Below are 20682 nucleotides of genomic sequence, written 5' to 3'. Positions count from 1 at the left end.
CTGGCAAGGGCCTGAGCAGATGAGAAAGTGAAATGCAGCTGTCTAAAACTCTGTGCATATCTGGAATGTTGAAGGAATTTACCATTGTTGATGTAAAGATGTATGGGATTTAATTCAGGTAGATGGCACCCTCACACAGGCTCTGCTCCATTGTCATTATGATGAACAAGGAAATAACCTATTCTCTATACACCTAAGTCCTTTCTCCAGTATGAATTATCTGGCATTGAAGGAGCCTCGAGTTCTATCTACAGGATTTCCCACAACCACTACACTCCTTTCTCCAGTGTGAATTCTCCAGTGTTGAATGAGGGCAGATCTTTGTTGAAAGGATTTCCCACATTCACTGCATTCATAAGGCTTTGTTCCAGTGTGAATTCTCCCATGCTGCATGAGGTCAGATTTGTGACTAAAGGATTTCCCACAATCACTGCAGTTGTAAGGCCTTTCATGAGTGTGAATTCTCCAGTGTTGAGTGAGAGCAGAGCTTTGACTAAAGGATTTCCCACATTCACTGCATTCATAAGGCCTTGTTCCAGTATGAATTCTCCAGTATTGCATGAGGTTGGATTTGCAGTTAAAGGATTTCCCACAATCACTGCAATTATAAAGCCTTTCATTAGCATGAACACTCCAGTGTCCAGTAAGCCCAGATCCTTGGTGAAAGGATTTCCCACATTCACTGCATTTGTAAGGTCTTGCCCCAGTGTGAATTCTGCAGTGTTGCATGAGGATGGATTTGGAGTTAAAGGATTTTCCACAATCACTGCAGATATAAGGCCTTTCATGAGTGTGAACTTTCTGGTGTTGCATGAGGACAGAACTTTGACTAAAGGATTTCCCACATTCACTGCACTCATAAGTCCTTTCTTCAGTGTGAATCCTGTGGTGTTGAAAGAGGCCAGATCTATGCTTAAATGACTTCCTACATTTGTTACACTCATAAGGCCTTTCTCCAGTTTGAACTCTTCAATGTTGAATGGGGGTGGAGTTGTAAGTAAGAATTTTCCACATTCACTGCATCCATTGGAACTTCCACCCAATGAGGCTAAAAGTGCAAAGTTCTCCAGCATCACTTCATAGTACAGGAGCCTTTGATCCTCATCAAGGAGCCCCCATTCCTCCTGGAAGAAGTAAATGGCCATGTCCTCAAAGGTCACAGAGCCCTGCCGTAGGAGCCTGTGGGTGCAGTGGAGCCAGGGTGATGGGTGGGTGCTCGGTGGATCCACCACCAACCCTCACACTTTCTGTGCAGTGTGGATGATGCTTCCTTGCGTGCCTTCCAGCTCTCCTCACACCAAATCCAACCCCACGTGCCTAAAGCTCTAATAGTTTGCACAAACCCAACAGCAGCTAAAACAACCACTGCAAACACATCTCCAAAACTCCCTCCCCAATGTCTGCTTTGTTACATTTAATGGAAACATATTACAATGTTACTGTTGACCATGGACTCCAGTTTGCTTTGATTATGTTTTTTCACAAATACCATCACTTTTTCATTACTCTGCATGCTTGACATTCTTTTGTTCTCCCACATGTAAAACCATTTTTATATTTGTACATTTAGTAACAGTCATTGGCCACTCCAGTTTTTGCCAAGCTATACAGTCCCAGTCTTTTTCATCTGTCTTTACGTCTGGTGTCATGCATTCTCCTATCCCACCTTTTTCAGCTTTACTCACAGATATCTTTGTTAAGTGTACTTACAATACTGTGTGACCATCACACAGTATTATGCTATTTCTGGATCTGTACAATCAATCCTGCTAAACATTCTGTAGTCCTTCAGCATCAAATGCCTGATTTCTACCCTCTATCCCCTGACAGCCTGTGTTATCAGCTTTTAACTCTCAAGTTTGTTCACCAATGTTTGTTCATATTAATGAGACCATAAGGTATTTGTCCTTTTGTTTTCAGCTAACTTCACTCAACATAATGTCCTCAAGGTTCATTCAACTTATTATATGTTCCACATCTTTGTTCTGTCTTGCAGCTGCATAATATTCCATCATGTGTATATATCACAGTTTGTTTTTCCACTCATCTGTTGATGGGCATTTGGACTGTTTCCATCTCTTGGCAATCATGAATAATGCTGCAATAAACATCAGTTTACAAATGTCTGTTTGTGTCTTAACTTTCAGTTCCTTTGAGTATATATCTAACAATGGAAAAGCTGGGCCATGTGGGAGATCTATATTTAGCTTCCTGAGGAACCTCCACACTGTCTTCCAAAGTGGTTTCACCATTCTACATTCCCACCAATGAATAAGTGTGCCTCTTTCTCCACATCCTCTCCAGCACTTGTAATTTTCTGTTTATGGGTAATGGCCATTCTGGTAGGTGTGAGATGATATCTCATTGTGGTTTTGATTTGCAGTTCCCTAAAGGCCAGTGAAGTTGAGCATTTTTTCACATGTTTTTGAGCCATTTGTATTTCCTCTTCAGAAAAGTGTCTATTCATGTCTTTTGCTCATTTTTTTAATTGGATTGTTTGTTTTCCTGTTGTTAAATTGTAGGATCCCTTTATATATTCAGGATATTAAACCCTTATCTGATATGTGATTTACAAATATCATCTCCCATTGTGTAGGTTGCCTTTTTACTTTTCTGACAAAGTCCTTTGATGTACAAAAGTGTTTAATTTTGAGGAGATCCCATTTGTCTATTTGCTCTTTTGTTGCTCACACCTTGGGTGTGAGGTGTAGGAAACCACCTCCTATTACAAGATGTTTAAGAAATTGCCCTACATTTTCTTCTAAGAGTCTTATGGCCTTGGTGCTAATGTTTAGGTCTTTGAACCATTTTGAGTTAATTTTTGTATAAGGTGTGAGATAGGAGTCCTCTTTCATTCTTTTGGAAATGGATATCCAGTTCTCCAAATACCATTTATTGAAGAGGCTGCTCTTTCCCGGTTGCTTTGGCTTGACTGCCTTATCAAAGATCGATTGTTTGTAGATCCAAGGGTCTACTTCTGAACACTAAATTTGATTCCATTTGTTTATATATTTATCCTTATGCCAGTACCATGCTGTTTTGACCACCACTGCTTTGTAATATGTTTCAAAGTCAGGTAGTGTGAGACCTCCCACTTTGTTCCTCCTTCTCAAGATATTTTTGGCTATTTGGGGCATGTTGCTCTTCCAAATAAATTTGTTTATTGGTTTTTCTATTTCTGTAAAGTAAGTTGTTGGGATTTGAATTGTTATTGTATTGAATCTATAAATCAGTTTAGGTAAAATTGCCATCTTAACTACATTTAGTCTTCCAAACCATGAACATGGTATGTTTTTCCATTTTTAAAGTCCTGTTCAATTTCTTTTAGCAGTTTCTTATAGTTTTCTATGTAAAGGTCTTTTGTGTCCTTGGTTAAATTTATTCCTAAATATTGATTCTTTTGGTTACTATTGTAAATGGAATTTTTTTCTTGATTTCCTCCTCTTGTTGCACGTTCCTCGTGTATAGGAACACTACAGATTTTTGCATGTTGATCATGTAGCCTGCCACTTTGCTGTATTCCTTTACTAGTTCCAGTAGCTTTGCTGTAGATGTTTCTGGATTTTCTACATATAGAATCATGTCATCTGCAAATAGTGAAAGTTTTACTTCTTCCTCTCCAATTTGGATGCCTTTTATTTCTTTTTCTTGCCTAATTGCTCTAGCCAGAACTTCCAGCACAATGTTGAATAACAATGGTGACAGTGGGTATCTCTGTCTTGCTCCTGATCTTAGAGGGAAAGCTCTCAGTCTCTCCCCATTGAGTACGATGTTAGCTGTGGGTTTTTCATATATCACCTTTATCCTATTGAAAAAGTTCCCTTCTATTCCTATCCTTTGAAGTGTTTTCATCAGGAAAGGATGTTGAATTTTGTCAAATGCCATTTTTTAAATAAAAATGAGTTTATTAGTTAAACCTTTGCACTGCAAGAGACAGAAATCTAAGCTGAAATATATTAAGAAAATATGGGAAATTTTGACTCACAAGGAATGGTGGTGGAAGAACCAGTCTTAGGGACAACTTGGATGTTGTCAGGGACTCTCCCTCATCCATCCTTCTGTCTGAGTGCTGCACTCAACCTCTCAGGTTAGCTGTCCCTTGAGCCTGAGCAGCTCCAGGCTGAAGTCTAGACTCTTGGAATAGGGGTGGAAATGGAATAAGAATGTCAGCTCCAGTTAGAATCCCAGGGAAGGGCTTTGAATGACCACCCAGGACCATGCCCCAAGATAAGGGTGATTATGGTTGGCTGAGCCTGTGGCCAGGAGGTGGAATACTGACTGAGAAGGGCAGCTCCTACCAGATCTGACTCTTCCAGTGGGGGAGGGCAGTTCCCACAAAGAGGGATGCTCTTCTGGAAAGTTAAAGCAATTAACATACACCGTGTATATGGGTACATCAAAAAAAGTCAGGAACATGCCTCTTATAATGGTATGCTTTGGGCAGGTCATGGATTTGATACTCTGTGTCCCAGCTACCAATGGAAAAGAAAAGCTGATCAGTTCTAGTGCCCACAAGATACAAAGAGCTCAGGAGAGAGACAACTATTCTTGGTTCTAAGACCAAACAGGAATTTCTCTCTAGGGAGTTTAACATGTCTGTTTTGTTTCAAACTATCAAATTCCCAAGTTGGCTATCCCTGGTCCTGGTGAGACTGAGTCCTCTCTGACTGGGTTTCAGAAGCAATTCTGGTTAAACAGTTCTATGTTGAAACATTCTCTACAGTGGTCTCATGCTTCCCTCTTGGAACCCCACCCCAAAATAATCCTCCAGTCCTCTCTCTCTAGAGTTCCCAATCCAAATTCAGCATGCCAAGCAGCTCCCATCCCAAGTTCCACATGACCCTTCTGCCTTAATAAAAATTCTTTTTGGTCCCTAAGTGGTATCACATTTACAGGCCTTATTATTCAATAATACAAAAGTCTCCCTAGAAAGATTCTTATAAAATCAACCACCCTTAAACCCACATTTACATCTCATACAACATAATATTCCTGCAGCAAAAAAATCTGCTCTAAATATTATTTACATAAAATGGAAAGGGGACATATGTTGGTAACCTCCTTCCCCTACCTTCTTTCTCCCTAAGAGAATGAGCTAAGACTGGCTTTTCACCCACACTGGTGGCAAGTTGGATCTGTTGCCAGCTTGGGAGGATGTTTCTCCTAACTGGCAGTCCCTCAACCCAGAGTGCATTCTCCAAGGGGCTTCATTCACAGCCATGTAGCTTCTTGCAGGTGACAGGCTGGGGTGGCCTGGCATGGTGACCTTTACTGGAGAAAGGCCATTGGCATCTGGAAAACCTCTGTTAGCTGGGAAGGCACGTGGCTGGCATCTGCTTGCCCCCAGGTTGCATGTCAAAATGGCTTTCTCTAAAATGTCTACATCAGCTTCCAATGGCCATCTTCTAATGTTCATAGTGTCTGTCTCAGCTGCAGCTCCTTCTGTCTGTGAACGCTTTTATAGGACTCCAGTGATTCAATTAAGACTCACCTTGAATGGATGGGGTGACACCTCCATGGAAATTATCCAAAGTTCTCACCCATAGTTGATTGACTCACATCTCCATGGAAACATCCAATCAAAAGGCCACACCCTAATCAAAAAGATTAATCAATCTCACCCACAAGATTGCATCAAAGAACATGGTTTTTTTCTGGGGGACATAATATATACAAACTGGCACACAGATACTCTCTAAAACTCCAGGACCAGCCTCCTTAATAGAAGAAGAAGGCAAATCCTTGTGAGGTATCATTAGGGAAGCATCTAAAAGGAATCTCAGTCCCTGACCCTAACTATTTCTTCTACCAATGGCTAAAATTCCATCATTAATAATTTATTTCTTTAGCTATAACACTAACTGTGTTCCTGTGAAGAACAGCACATTAAATCATTATGCTGGGGCACAGTGAAAAGAGTCAGAAAAAACAGACTCAAACCCCAGCTCTGATAGTTATTAGCCTTACAACCTTGGGCAAATCACTTGTGTAACTCACTAAACCTTCTGAGCCTTCTAATCCTTCTGTACCTCTGCAACTGAAAGTACTATGTTCACGTCATTTATCATATATAATGTGAGTTTATCAGGTATTTTCTTTTCCATTTGTCCAACATATAATCATTCTAAAGTTCCTGTAGGGGGATGGTACTATTGATTTGCCATCAGTGGGATATGCAATTGATGCCCTGAAACAGTGGAGTTGGGTTTGGGTGAATTCATCACACATACACACTCAATAAATATTTACTGCCATGAATGAAGATAAGGCAGCAGTTCCTTATACTTAGCACACAAACTTTCAATGACCATGTCAGTTCTCCAAGAGCCCAGGTAGAAGGAAGAGAGCATCCTTGACAGACTCACTGACTGATGGAGAGGAACTGGAAATCACCTAGTCTGGCTGTCTTCATTTACAGATGAAACACTGAGGCTCAGAGAGCTTACATTTCTGCCAAGTCGTGGAGAGGGAATGGCAAGCCCAGGGCTGGAATCCAGGTCTCCTCCAAGCTTGATTTCCATTAAAACTGCTGAACTGTAATCCAGTAGCCTTGATCCTTGATGATAATTGTATAACTACATAGCTCTTTTATTGTGTGACCATGTGATTGCTAAAACCTTGTGACTTCCACTCCCTTTATCCAATATATGGGCAGTTCTACCACTCCAATTCTGGTCCAAGTCATCATCATCTCTTGCTTACATGATGACACTGGCCTCCTAACTGTCTTTTCCCATTCTTCCCTTTTTTTCTTGTACCCAAATGCCTTTTCTGCATCAATCGAGATGATCGTGTGGTTCTTCTGCTTTGATTTATTGATGTGATGTATTACATTAGTTGACTTTCTTGTGTTGAACCAGCCTTGCATATCTGGAATAAATCCCACCTGTTAATGGTGTATAATTCTTTTAATGTGCTGCTGGATTCAATTTGCAAGTATTTTGTTGAGGACTTTTGCATCTATATTCATTAAAGAGATTGGTCTATAATTTTCTTTTTTTTGTAGTATCTTTGTCTGATATTGGTATTAGGGTGATGTTGGCTTCATAGAATGAGTTACATAGCTTTCCTTCATCTTCAATTTTTTTGAAGATTTTGAGCAGGATTGGTATTAATTCTCTCTTGAATGCCTGGTAGAATTCACATGTGAGCCATCTAGTCCTGGGCTTTTCCTTTTGGGAGATTTTTGATGACTGACTCAATCACTTTACTTGTGATTGGTTTATTGAGGTCTTCTAATTCTTCTTGAGTCAATGTTGATTGTTTGTGCTTTTCTAGGAAGTTGTCCATTTCATCTAAGTTGTCTGGTTTATTAGCATATAGTTGCTCGTAGCATCCTCTCATTATCTCCATAATTTCTGCAGGGTCAGTAGTTATGTTTCCTTTCCCATTCTGATTGTGTTTATTTGCATCTGCTCTCCCTTTTTTGTTAGCCTAGCTATCAGTCCATCAATTTTATTTATTTTCTCAAAGAACAAACTTCTGGTTTTGTTGATTCTCTCTATTGTTTTCCTGTTCTCAATTTCATTTATTTCTGCTCTAATCTTTGTTATTTCTTCCTTCTGTTTGCTTTGGGGTTAGTTTGCTGTTCTTTCTCTAATTCTTCCAGGTGAACAGTTATTTCTTCAATTTTTTCCCTCTCTCTCTCTTTAATATAGGCATTTAGGGCAATAAATTTCCCTCTCAGCACTGCCTTTGCTGCATACCATAAGTTTTGATATGCTGTGTTTTTCATTGTCATTTGCCTTGAGGTATTTACTAATTTAATTTGTAATTTCTTCCTTTATCCATGGTTTCTAAGAGGGTGTTGTTTAGCCTCCAAATATTTGGTGAATTTTATGACCTTCTGCCTGTTATTTATTTCCAACTTCGTTCCATTATGGTCCTAGAAAGTGTTTTGTATAATATCAATATTTTAAATTTGTTGAGACTTTCTTTGTGACCCAACATGTGGCCTATCCTAGAGAATGGTTCCATGAGCACTTGAGAAAGAAAGTGTATCCTGCTGTTGTTAGGTGCAAGTGTTCTATAAAAGTCTGTGAAGTCTAATTCATTAATTGTACAATTCAAATCTCCATTTCCTTATTGATCCTCGGTCTATATGTTCCATCCATTGATGAGAGTGGTGCATTGAAGATTCCAACTATTAATGTTGAAGTGTCTACTTCTTCTTTCAATGATCTCAGTGTTTACCTCATGAATTTTGGGGCATTCTGGCTTGGTGCATAAATATTTGTGATTGTTATGTTTTCTTGATGAATTGACCATTTTATTAATATATAGCATCCTTTTTGTCTCCTTTAATTGTTTTACTTTTGAAGTCTAATATGTCTGATACTAATATAGCTACTCCCACTTTTTTCTGGTTGTTGTTTGTGTGAAATATTTTTTTCCAACCTTTCACTTTCAGTCTATTTTTGTTCTTGTGCATATAGTGAGTTTCTTGTAGACAGCATAAAGATGAGTCCTGTTTTTTAATCCATTCTGCCAGTCTTTGTCTTTTTATTGGGAAGTATAATCCATTTACATTTAGTGTTATTACTGTAAGGGCAGTACTTCCTTCTACCATTTTGTCTTTTGGATTTTATGTGTCATATCTATTTTTCTCTCTCTCTCTTTTACCTTTCCTGATAATCTTCATTTCTGCACTCTTCTCCAACTCTCTCTCTCCTGTCTTTTCCTATCACCCTGTAGCACTCCCCTTAATATTTATTGAAGCACTGGTCTCTTGTTCAAAAACTCTCTCAGTGTCTTTTTGTCTGAAAATATTTTATTCTCTCCCTCATCTTTGAAGGACAGTTTTGCCTGATATAGAATTCTTGGTTGGCAATTTTTCTCTTTCAGTATCTTAAATATATCATGCCACTGTCTTCTCCCATCCATGGTTTCTGTGGAGAAATCTGTCTATAGTCTTATGGAGCCTCCCTTGTATGTGATGGATTGCTCTTCTCTTACTGTTTTCAGAATTTTCTCTTTGTCTTTGACATTGGACAATCTGATCAGTAAATGTCTTGGAGTAGGTCTATTGTGCTATTCTGTTTGGGTACACTGTACTTCTTGAATCTCTAATTTTCTGCCATTCATAAGAGTTGGGAAATTTTCAGTGAATATTCTTCTATTATTCTTTCTGCCCCTTTCCCCTATCCTCTCCTTGCAGTATACCCATAACACATATATTCATGCCTTGCATGATGTCACTGCCCTAAGACCCTGCTTGTATTTTTCCATTTTTTTACCATCTGTTCTTTTTTGTGTATGAATTCAAATGTCTTGTCTTCCAGCTCACTGATCCTTTCTTTTGCCTGTTCAAATCTACTGTTCTGTCCCTCCATTCTGTTTTTCATCTCCTCCATTATGCCCTTCATTCCCATAAGTTCTGCCATTTGTTTTTTCAAGTTTATGAATTCTTCTTTATGGTCATCTGGTGTCTTCTTTATATCCTTCATCTCTTTTGCTGTATCTTCCTTCAGTTCATTGAATTGATTTAGCATTATTCACCTCAACTCCTGTATCTTGGTTGAACTACTAGTTTGTTCCTTTGGCTGATACATATTTTCATGTTTCTTAGTATGGCTTGTTATCTTAAGTTGTCTAGGCATCTGATTTTCTTGATTAGTTTATTCTGGAGCTCATTTTCACTCTTTTACCTAGGGTTTTCTTGTTGGCTGGCTTTGTTCTCTGACATCTGTTGTTCAGTTCAACTTATTCTAGAACTCTAACTTAGGTTCTATTTAGTTGATCAGAATTTTTCACCTCTTGTTTCTCTGTGTTTTGCCCTGCCTCTATGTAGCCTTTTTGTGAGAGAGTTTCCTCAGATATGGTTGACCCCAGTCAGACTTTCACAGTCTAGAGAGGCCCAGGTCTCATGAGGAGGGTATGGAGTTTCCCTGAGAATGAGACCCTCCTATGATGCCTCTAGATTCAGTGTTTTCCCTCTCCTGTCTGGCAGGTGGTGCTTGCAGCCCACAGCTCCCTCACCAGTGTGAGGAGGTATGGAGCCATTAGTTCTCAGGGTGACTCTGGTCCTGTCCAGGCAGTGGCTGACTGAAGCTGGAATCTGAATGCCAGCCCCTGGGGTCTGAGTTCCCAGAAGGAGGGCTGCCAGTTGAGCTGGACTACCCTCTACTCTCCTAATCCTAGGAACTCCAGCTGTCTCCCAGGGGCACTATTGCCTTCTCCCCTCTCCTCTTTGGGGTGACACCAGCTTAATTCCTTGTTCAGCCTGAGTTGCCAATTAAAGACAGAGGTGGAAACCTTCTTCAGAAGTGAATCTGGAATTCAAAGGAGTTCTGGGTGCTCTGTCTCTCCCCAAGACTAGCCTAGTCCTTCAGCTTGGGCTTTCTGATAGAAAATAACCACATATGTTACTTTTAGATTAAAAAATAGAAAATAAAACAAGAAAAAGAAAAAAGGAGTCCCCTTTAAAAGCCTTTCCCTAGCCTGGATGTTTTGTCAGTGTCAGAATAGAGCATTTAAAGATGTACTTTGGGCTATTGTCTGATGATTATTACTCTCCAACAGCTGCAATTCCCCACCTGCGGGGGCCTATTGAAATGCAAAAAGATAAGGAGTCAGTGAGAAGGAGAAGGGACAAAATATAGGAGGGAAAAGTCTTTTTTGGAGCCTGGGATTGGTGCCCACTTTTATGTGTCCCCGCTTCTCAGAGCCCAGCCATTCCTTAACAACCCCAGCTCCAAAAATTAGTTAATTAATTTTTTAATAATTCTGTAGTTGAGGCTGGTTGAGCAACCCTTCTTGCCCTCAGCAGATGGTTGTTTTATTTTCCCTTTCAGGGAGCCAGCAGCAAGACAGTCCATGGGGTCTGGGTGGGGAGGGGCATCAGAACCCTGGTTGGGAGAACTTACAATGTTCGCTGTGATCTCAGCTTTTTCCTTGAATGGATATTTGTAAACTGATGTTTATAGTTGCATTATTCATGATTGCCAGGAGATGGAAACAGCCCAGATATCTATCAATGGATGAGTGGATAAACAAACTGCAGTGTATACACACAATGCAATATTACATAGCTGTAAGACAGAACAAAGTCACAGAACATATGATAATATAGATGAACATTGAGGATGTTATGTTGAGTGAAGTTACCTAAAACAAAAGGACAATACTGTATGGTCTCACTAATATGAACTAACATTAATGAACAAACTTTGAGAGTTAAAACTGAGAACATGGGTTATCAGGAGATAGAAAGTTGTTAGAGATCAGGCACTTTATGCTGAAGGATTATAGAATGCTCAACAGGATTAACCATGTAGATCCAGAAATGGAGATTGCAGTGCTGCATGATGGTAGCATTGTACTGTAGGTAAACTGACCAAGGATATCTGTGAGTAGGGTTGAGAGAGGAGGGCTGGGGGCATGGTTGATACCAGAGGGAAGGATGGATGGTAGAGACTGGGACTGTGTAGCTTGGTGAAACCTAGAGTGGTCAGTGATGGTGACTAAATACACAAATATAAAAATGTTTTCACATGAGGGAGAACAGATCAATGGTAACCTTGCAGGATGTTGAAAATGGAATGGTATTAGGGGTGTAAGAAAGGGATAAGTTTAATTTTCACATAGACACAGCATGGAATAGGGAAAATGGAGGCAGAACCAGCTTAAACAAGCCCTGTGGTAAGGGAAGAAAGAGAATCTGCGCCAGCTCCTTATATGGAAAAGCAACCATGGTTACTGGAATGTAAAGAGATATGAGGTAAAATCAGAGGCGGGAACTCCAGAAAATTTAAACTGAATGAACTCTCTTGGATAGGCTGATCAATTCAAAATCTCAATAATGAGCTAGTTGGCTCTCTTGGATGGCTGTACAAATTAAAATCTCAAAAATGTAGTTAGTTTCTCGGATAGGCTGTAACCTCTGTAGTACCCAGTCAATGGGGAAACAGGGGAGGGACTTGCGCATTAGGAGTAGGAGATTTAAAGATCGCCATTCTCTTCCTCTGGCATGCCCAGCCTACCACATGTTTGGCTGGTGCCCTTCTTGCAAGATCATAAATAAATTCTTTTCTCCTCCAGAACCGAGTGAGCGTTTATTCCCTTACAGGTACCGCTTTATTTCCGACAACTTGGGGGCTCGTCCGGGATCCAAAGCTTCGAGGGGGACCCCGAGGTGGACAAAGGGAAGGCCCCCTGATTGAGCGGTCTCGACTCCGCCATTGGGGGCCCATCTCCGGCAGCTAAAGGGCCCGAGACCAGACGCTTGGATCTGCTGGTTGTGGATGAGAAAAGGGGGAAAAGGAAAGCTGCCTCTGGTTGACCAGGCAACTCCGTGCACGGACCAAGGTAAGGAAAGAATATATATCCTTGGTCGGGAATTCCTGATGAGTCTGGAGCTGCTTGTGTGTGACTGAGACCGACATACTGCACGAAGCGAGTGTGGAGTCCCAATCTGCGGTTCCCTTCTCCCGCGAGGGAAAGGGCCAGAGACGACGAAGCGAAAGGAACTGAGAGAAAGAAGCCCAGACAAGACTCAGGATGGGAAATAGAGGCAGTTGGCCGCCGGGAAGAAGAAAAGGGGGCACCTATAGAGTCCCTCGGGGACATCCCTCCAGATAGCCCACTAGGTAGGATGTTAAAATATTGGACCGATAGCGATCGGACCAAGGGAAAGGACAAAAAGAAAATGATTAAATATTGTTGTTACATTTGGACTGAAGAAAGCATTTCACTGCCAGATGTATTCTGGCCAAAGTATGGGACAGAGGAGGACTGGCTCTGTGCCAACCTTGTAATTTATGTTAGTGAGAAGAAACCCTTTCTAAGGAGGAGTCTGATTATGCCATATGCTGGCTAAAGAACAAAAAAACTCCCTCTACCCTGTGAAGATAAAAATCCAAACTCCAAAGCAGCGCTGGTAGAATCTAACCCTGGGACACCCTTATTAAGCCTTCCTCCTCCCTACTATTCCCTTCCTCTCCTGGGGCCAGAGATGTTAGAGTCTGAGACCTAATAAAGTCCACACAGGTTCCAGGGAACCAGAAGGCCCATCGGTTCCAACTGCCCCACCAGATATGACCCATCAATGGTTGAGGAAAGAATTAGCACAGTGCAAAAAGGATGTACAGAATTTTCCATTTCCAAAAACTCTTGAAGGAAAGAGAGTAAGGGAACATCACCCCATTGAATCCCTTTACCCCTTGAGGGAGGTGCCTATGGGCCAAAGAAGAAGGGTATGTAGGTGCCCCATTAACGAGTTCAGAAGTAAGAAATTTTAAGAAGGAGATGAAACTCACTAATAGAGGACCCAATGGGGCTGGCTGAGCAAAGAGATCAATTCCTAGGTTCTAGCCTATACATGTGTCTGAACTTATGTCCATATTAAACATCCTCTTTACAAAAGAGGAGAGAGGAATGATAGAGGGGCTGCTATGAAAGAATGGGAAAGGCAACACCCACCAGGGCAAGGGGTGGTGGCAGCAGAGCAAAAATTTCAAGTACTGACCCCAATTGGGATAATTAATGATAAGAGGATAGAGCACAAATGAAGGATCTCAGAGACCTCATTATAGAGGGGATAAAATTGCCCATAACCAAATCTGAAAATTTGGATAAGGCCTTTGAGGTGAATCAAGAGAAAGATGAGTCTCCCTCTGCTTATCTGCATAGATTAAGAGATTCAAGTGAGGAAATATTCAGGTATGGACCCTGATGACCCTGTGGCCCAAGGAATGTTAAAGGTCAGCTATGTGAAGGGATCTTGGCCTGCTATTCAGAAAAAGATCCAGAAAATAGATGGATGGATGAATAAGCCATTGGAAGAGTTATTAAGGAAGCACAGAAAGTATTTGTAAGAAGGGAGGATGAAAAACAAAGCAACAGGCTAAAGTCATCATGACCACTGTTGACCACTTGGTCAAGAAAAGATTAGAAGCAGGGAATGGAGGAAGCAGACAGAAGTGAGATAAGGGAGTGGGCTGGGCTGGTTTAAATAAAGGAGCAAGGAAAATGCAGAAATCTGCAGGGTGTTATCACTGTGGAAAACCTGGCCATTTCAAAAGGGAGTGCCCAGACTACAGAAGGAGGGTTGAGTTATACCCCTAATGAATTTTGAAGACTAGGAGAGTCAGAGGCTCCTCATCTCAGAAGCCCACTGGGAGCCTTTAGTAAATTTAAAGGTGGGCCCATATCAAGAGGAAATTACATTCTTGGTAGACACTGGAGAGCTCTATCCTCTGTAAATCATCTTCAAAGGGGGCCAGGCTCTCTGGCAGTTCCCTCACAGTCTCAGGGGGAAAGGGGAGGGATTTAAAGTTCCCATTCTTAAGCCTACTAACATTTGTTGGGAAAATAATCAAATCATAGCTCCCTTGTTGCACACATCCCAGAAGCTGGGAGTAATTTATCAGGAAAAGACCTAATAATACCTATGGGACTGGATTTAGAGGTAAGGAATGGACAGATTGAGGTTTGTGCCCTGCTCACTGAAGTAGATGAAAAGACATTAAGGAGGAGGTATAGGTAAAAGAAGGAAACAGGGGAGGGTTGCAAATTCCCCCAATTAAAATCAAGTTAAAAAGGAAGGGGAGGTCGTGTGCCAGAAACAATATCCTATTCCCCTTAAAGGAAGACAGGGACTCCAACCCATCATTGAGGGTCTCCTTCAAGATGGACTCTTGGAAACCTGTATGTCCTCTTTAATACTCCCATTCTCCCCATTCAGAAACCAGATGTAGCTGGAGAATGGTGCAGGATCTAAGGGCCATTAATCAAATTGTCCAGGTTCGACACCCTGTAGTTCCTAATCCTTACACTCTCCTGAGTAAAATCCCCCTTCCATCATAAGTGGTTTAGTATAGTAGATTTAAAGGATGCTTTCTGGGCCTGTCCCCTTGATCCAGAAAGTAGAGACCTGTTTGCCTTTGAGTGGGAAGAGCCGTTCAATGGATGAAAGCAGCAATACAGATGGATGGTCTTAACTCAGGGTTTTACAGAGTCCCCCATCTCTTGGGTAAGAGTTAGAAAGGGTACTGGAAAAATTTCCAGTCCCACCTGAAATCACCCTTCTGCAATATGTAGATGATCAATTAATATCAGGCAAAGAAAGGCAAGTGGTAGCACAAGCTATGAAAAACCTACTGAACATTTTAGGGGATCAAGGATTAAGGGTATCTAAAAGTAAACTGCAATTTGTAGCAAGGAAAGTTAAGTACTTAGGCCACCTCATAAGTGAAGGAAAAAGAAAAATCCATCCAGAAAGAATCCAGGCCATAGTCGAGTTGCCTCTTCCTCAAACAAAAAGAGAATTAAAAAAACTCTTCGGATTGGTAGGGTACTGTAGATTGTGGATAGATTCTTTTGCATCTCGAACTAAAGGGCTATACCAAAAATTACTAGAGGAAGAGCCTGACAATATAGAATGGGAGGAAGTGAAAATAGAGGCTTTAAATGAGCTCAAGCAGGGACTGGTGCAAGCTCCTGTTCTAGCACTTCCTTCCCTCAAAAAACCCTTTCACCTGTTTGTTACAGTGGATAAGGGAACAGCTTTAGGGGTCCTAACCTAAATCTGGGAAGGCCAAAGAAAGCCAGTAGCTTTCCTTTCAAAGGTTTTAGATCCAGTCTCTAGGGGGTGGCCTGGGTGTGTTCAAGCCATTGCAGCAACCACCCTTTTAGTAGAAGAAAGCAGGAAGTTGACCTTTGGAGGGGCATTAGTAGTTAGTACCCCTCATCAAGTGAGGACTATTCTGTCTCAAAGGGCAGGGAGATGGTTAACTGATTCCCAAATCCTGAAATATGAGGCAATCCTAACGAAAAAAGATGATTTGGTCTTAACAACAGATCATAGCCTAACCCGGCCTCCTTCCTCTGGAAGGGGCCTGAACAAGTAGAGACCCCTGAGCATGACTGTTTAGACCTAACTGAATACCAAACCTGAGTCTGACCTGACCTAAGGGATCTTCCCCTGCACTTGGGGGAAAGATTGTTCATAGATGGATCCTCTAAAGTCCTAGAAGGAGAAAGGCACAATGGCTTTACAATTGTAGATGGGGTAACTTGTGAAATAAAAGAAGCTAGCCAATTGCCAATAAGTGGTCAGCTCAAACTTGTGAGTTGTATGCACTAAATCAAGCCCTCAAATTATTAGAAGGAAAGGATGGTACAATATACACTGACTCTAAGTATGCCTTTGGGGTAGTTCACACCTTGGAAAGATCTGGAAGAAAGGGGATTAATCAATAGCAAAGAAAAGAACTGGTTCCTGGGGAATTGGTGAAACAAGTATTAACCAGTCTACTCTTACCTAGAGAAATATCAGTGGTGCATATAAATGGACATCAGAAGTGCCCTACTTTTGAGGCAAAAGGCAATAGGTTAGCTGATGAAAAGGCTAAGGAGGACTCTCTCTGTCCCCCTTTAAAAATAATGGTCCTAATACCCTCTATGCCTAAAGAGTTTGGGGTCCCTACATTCTCTGCCAAAGAAGTAAAGGACCGAGAGGCGGGGCAAGATGGCAGACTGGTGAGCTGTATGTTTTAGTTACTCCTCCAGGAAAGTAGGTAAAAAGCCAGGAACTGCGTGGACTGGACACCACAGAGCAATCTGTCTTTGGGCATACTTCATACAACACTCATGAAAACGTGGAACTGCTGAGATCAGCGAAATCTGTAAGTTTTTGCGGCCAGGGACCCGCGCCCCTCCCTGCCAGGCTCAGTCCCGGGGGAGGAGGGGCTGTCAGCTCCAGGAAGGAGAAGGGAGAATTGCAGTGGCTGCTCTCATCGGAAACTCATTCTACTGATTCAAACTCCAACCATAGATAGACTGAGGCCAGACACCAGAGACTCTGAGAGCAGCCAGCCCAGCAGAGAGGAGACGGGCATAGAAGGAAAACAACACGAGAAGCTCCAAAGTAAAAGCAGAGGATTTTGGAGTTCTGGTGAACACAGAAAGGGGAAGGGCGGAGATCAGGCCTTGAGGCGCATATGCAAATCCCGAAGCAAGGCTGATCTCTCTGCCCAGGGCACCTTTCCTTAATGGCCCTGGTTGCTTTGTCTATTAGCATTTCAATAACCCATTAGATCTCTGAGGAGGGCCGTTTTTTTTTTTTTTTTTAAATCCTTTTTGCTTTTTCTAAAACAATTACTCTAAGAAGCTCAATACAGAAAGCTTCAAAGAATTGAAATTTGGGCACGTCAAGTCAAGAGTCAAGAGCAGAAATAAGAGAGCTCTGAGACAAAAGGCAATAATCCAGTGGCTGAGAAAATTCACTAAACAACACAACTTCCCAAGAAAAGGGGGGTGTCCGCTCACAGCCACCATCCTGGTGGACAGGAAACACTCCTGCCCATCGCCAGCCCCATAGCCCAGAGCTGCCCCAGACAACCCAGTGTGACGGAAGTGCTTCAAATAACAGGCACACACCACAAAACTGGGCGTGGACATTAGCCTTCCCTGCAACCTCAGCTGAATGCCCCAGAGCTGGGAAGGGGGAGCAGTGTGAATTAACAGAGCCCCATTCAGCCATCATTTGAGCAGACTGGGAGCCTCCCAACACAGCCCAGCAGCCCAGAACTGCCCTGGGGGGACGGCACTCACCTGTGACATAGCACAGTCATCCCTCAACAGAGGACCCGGGGTGCACAGCCTGGAAGAGGGGCCCACTTGCAAGTCTCAGGAGCCATACGCCAATACCAAAGACTTGTGGGTCAGTGGCAGAGACAAACTGTGGCAGGACTGAACTGAAGGATTAGACTATTGCAGTAGCTTTAAAACTCTAGGATCATCAGGGAGATTTGATTGTTAGGGCCACCCCCCCTCCCCGACTGCCCAGAAACACGCCCCACATACAGGGCAGGCAACACCAACTACACACACAAGCTTGGGACACCAATTGGGCCCCACAAGACTCACTCCCCCACTCACCAAAAGGCTAAGCAGGGGAGATCTGGCTTGTGGAGAACAGGTGGCTCGTGGACGCCACCTGCTGGTTAGTTAGAGAAAGTGTACTCCACGAAGCTGTAGATCTGATAAATTAGAGATAAGGACTTCAACTGGTCTACAAACCCTAAAAGAACCCTATCAAGGACAGCAAATGCCACGAGGCCAAAAACAACAGAAAATTATAAGCATATGAAAAACCAGACGATATGGATAACCCAAGCCCAAGCACCCAAATCAAAAGACCAGAAGAGACACACCTAGAGCAGCTACTCAAAGAACTAAAGATGAACAATGAGACCCTAGTACGGGATATGAAGGAAATCAAGAAGACCCTAGAAGAGCATAAAGAAGACATTGCAAGACTAAATAAAAAAATGGATGATCTTATGGAAATTAAAGAAACTGTTGACCAAATTAAAAAGATTCTGGACACTCATAGTACAAGACTAGAGGAAGTGAACAACGAATCAGTGACCTGGAAGATGACAGAATGGAAAATGAAAGCATAAAAGAAAGAATGGGGAAAAAAATTGAAAAACTCGAAATGGACCTCAGGGATATGATAGATAATATGAAGGGTCCGAATATAAGACTCATTGGTGTCCCAGAAGGGGAAGAAAAGGGTAAAGGTCTAGGAAGAGTATTCAAAGAAATTGTTGGGGAAAACTTCCCAAATCTTCTAAACAACATAAATACACAAATCATAAATGCTCAGCGAACTCCAAATAGAATAAATCCAAAAAAACCCACTCCGAGACATATACTGATCACACTGTCAAACATAGAAGAGAAGGAGCAAGTTCTGAAAGCAGCAAGAGAAAAGCAATTCACCACATACAAAGGAAACAGCATAAGACTAAGTAGTGACTACTCAGCAGCCACCATGGAGGCGAGAAGGCAATGGCACGATATATTTAAAATTCTGAGAGAGAGGAATTTCCAGCCAAGAATACTTTATCCAGCAAAGCTCTCCTTCAAATTTGAGGGAGAGCTTAAATTTTTCACAGACAAAGAAATGCTGAGAGAATTTGCTAACAAGAGACCTGCCCTACTGGAGATACTAAAGGGAGCCCTACAGACAGAGAAACAAAGACAGGACAGAGAGACTTGGAGAAAGGTTCAGTACTAAAGAGATTCGGTATGGGTACAATAAAGGATATTAATAGAGAGAGGGAAAAATATGGCAAACATAATCCAAAGGATAAGATGGCCGATTCAAGAAATGCCTTCACGGTTTTAACGTTGAATGTAAATGGATTAAACTCCCCAATTAAAAGATATAGATTCGCAGAATGGATCAAAAAAAATGAACCATCAATATGTTGCATACAAGAGACTCATCTTAGACACAGGGACACAAAGAAATTGAAAGTGAAAGGATGGAAAAAAATATTTCATGCAAGCTACAGCCAAAAGAAAGCAGGTGTAGCAATATTAATCTCTGATAAAATAGACTTCAAATGCAGGGATGTTTTGAGAGACAAAGAAGGCCACTACATACTAATAAAAGGGGCAATTCAGCAAGAAGAAATAACAATCGTAAATGTCTATGCACCCAATCAAGGTGCCACAAAATACATGAGAGAAACATTGGCAAAACTAAAGGAAGCAATTGATGTTTCCACAATAATTGTGGGAGACTTCAACACATCACTCTCTCCTATAGATAGATCAACCAGACAGAAGACCAATAAGGAAATTGAAAACCTAAACATCTGATAAATGAATTAGATTTAACAGACATCTACAGGACATTACATCCCAAATCACCAGGATACACATACTTTTCTAGTGCTCACGGAACTTTCTCCAGAATAGATCATATGCTGGGACATAAAACAAGCCTCAATAAATTTAAAAAGATTGAAATTATTCAAAGCACATTCTCTGACCACAATGGAATACAATTAGAAGTCAATAACCATCAGAGACTTAGAAAATTCACAAATACCTGGAGGTTAAACAACACACTCCTAAACAATCAGTGGGTTAAAGAAGAAATAGCAAGAGAAATTGCTAAATATATAGAGACGAATGAAAATGAGAACACAACATACCAAAACCTATGGGATGCAGCAAAAGCAGTGCTAAGGGGGAAATTTATAGCACTAAACGCATATATTAAAAAGGAAGAAAGAGCCAAAATCAAAGAACTAATGGATCAACTGAAGAAGCTAGAAAATGAACAGCAAACCAATCCTAAACCAAGTAGAAGAAAAGAAAATAACAAGGATTAAAGCAGAAATAAATGACATAGAGAACAAAAAAACAATAGAAAGGATAAATATCACCAAAAGTTGGTTCTTTGAGAAGATCAACAAGATTGACAAGCCCCTAGCTAGACTGACAAAATCAAAAAGAGAGAAGACCCATATAAACAAAATAATGAATGAAAAAGGTGACATAACTGCAGATCCTGAAGAAATTAAAAAAATTATAAGAGGATATTATGAACAACTGTATGGCAACAAACTGGATAATGTAGAAGAAATGGACAATTTCCTGGAAACATATGAACAACCTAGACTGACCAGAGAAGAAATAGAAGACCTCAACCAACCCATCACAAGCAAAGAGATCCAATCAGTCATCAAAAATCTTCCCACAAATAAATGCCCAGGGCCAGATGGCTTCACAGGGGAATTCTACCAAACTTTCCAGAAAGAACTGACACCAATCTTACTCAAACTCTTTCAAAACATTGAAAAAAATGGAACACTACCTAACTCATTTTATGAAGCTAACATCAATCTAATACCAAAACCAGGCAAAGATGCTACAAAA

At 41.3% G+C, this 20682-nt stretch overlaps 1 protein-coding gene across 1 annotated transcript; it reads right to left on the bottom strand.

Annotated features, from left to right (window-relative positions):
- Nucleotides 1–216: 216 nt before the first annotated feature.
- Nucleotides 217–1014, bottom strand: LOC119522216 (zinc finger protein 551-like). The gene is given in 1 exon segment (XM_037820838.1): nt 217–1014. A coding segment is annotated over 1 exon segment (798 nt).
- Between the last annotated feature and the right edge of the window lie 19668 nt (nt 1015–20682).

The sequence above is a fragment of the Choloepus didactylus genome, chromosome X (genome assembly GCF_015220235.1).
Source record: "Choloepus didactylus isolate mChoDid1 chromosome X, mChoDid1.pri, whole genome shotgun sequence".
NCBI lineage: Eukaryota > Metazoa > Chordata > Mammalia > Pilosa > Megalonychidae > Choloepus > Choloepus didactylus.
This window is presented reverse-complemented; position numbering and strand designations above follow the sequence as displayed.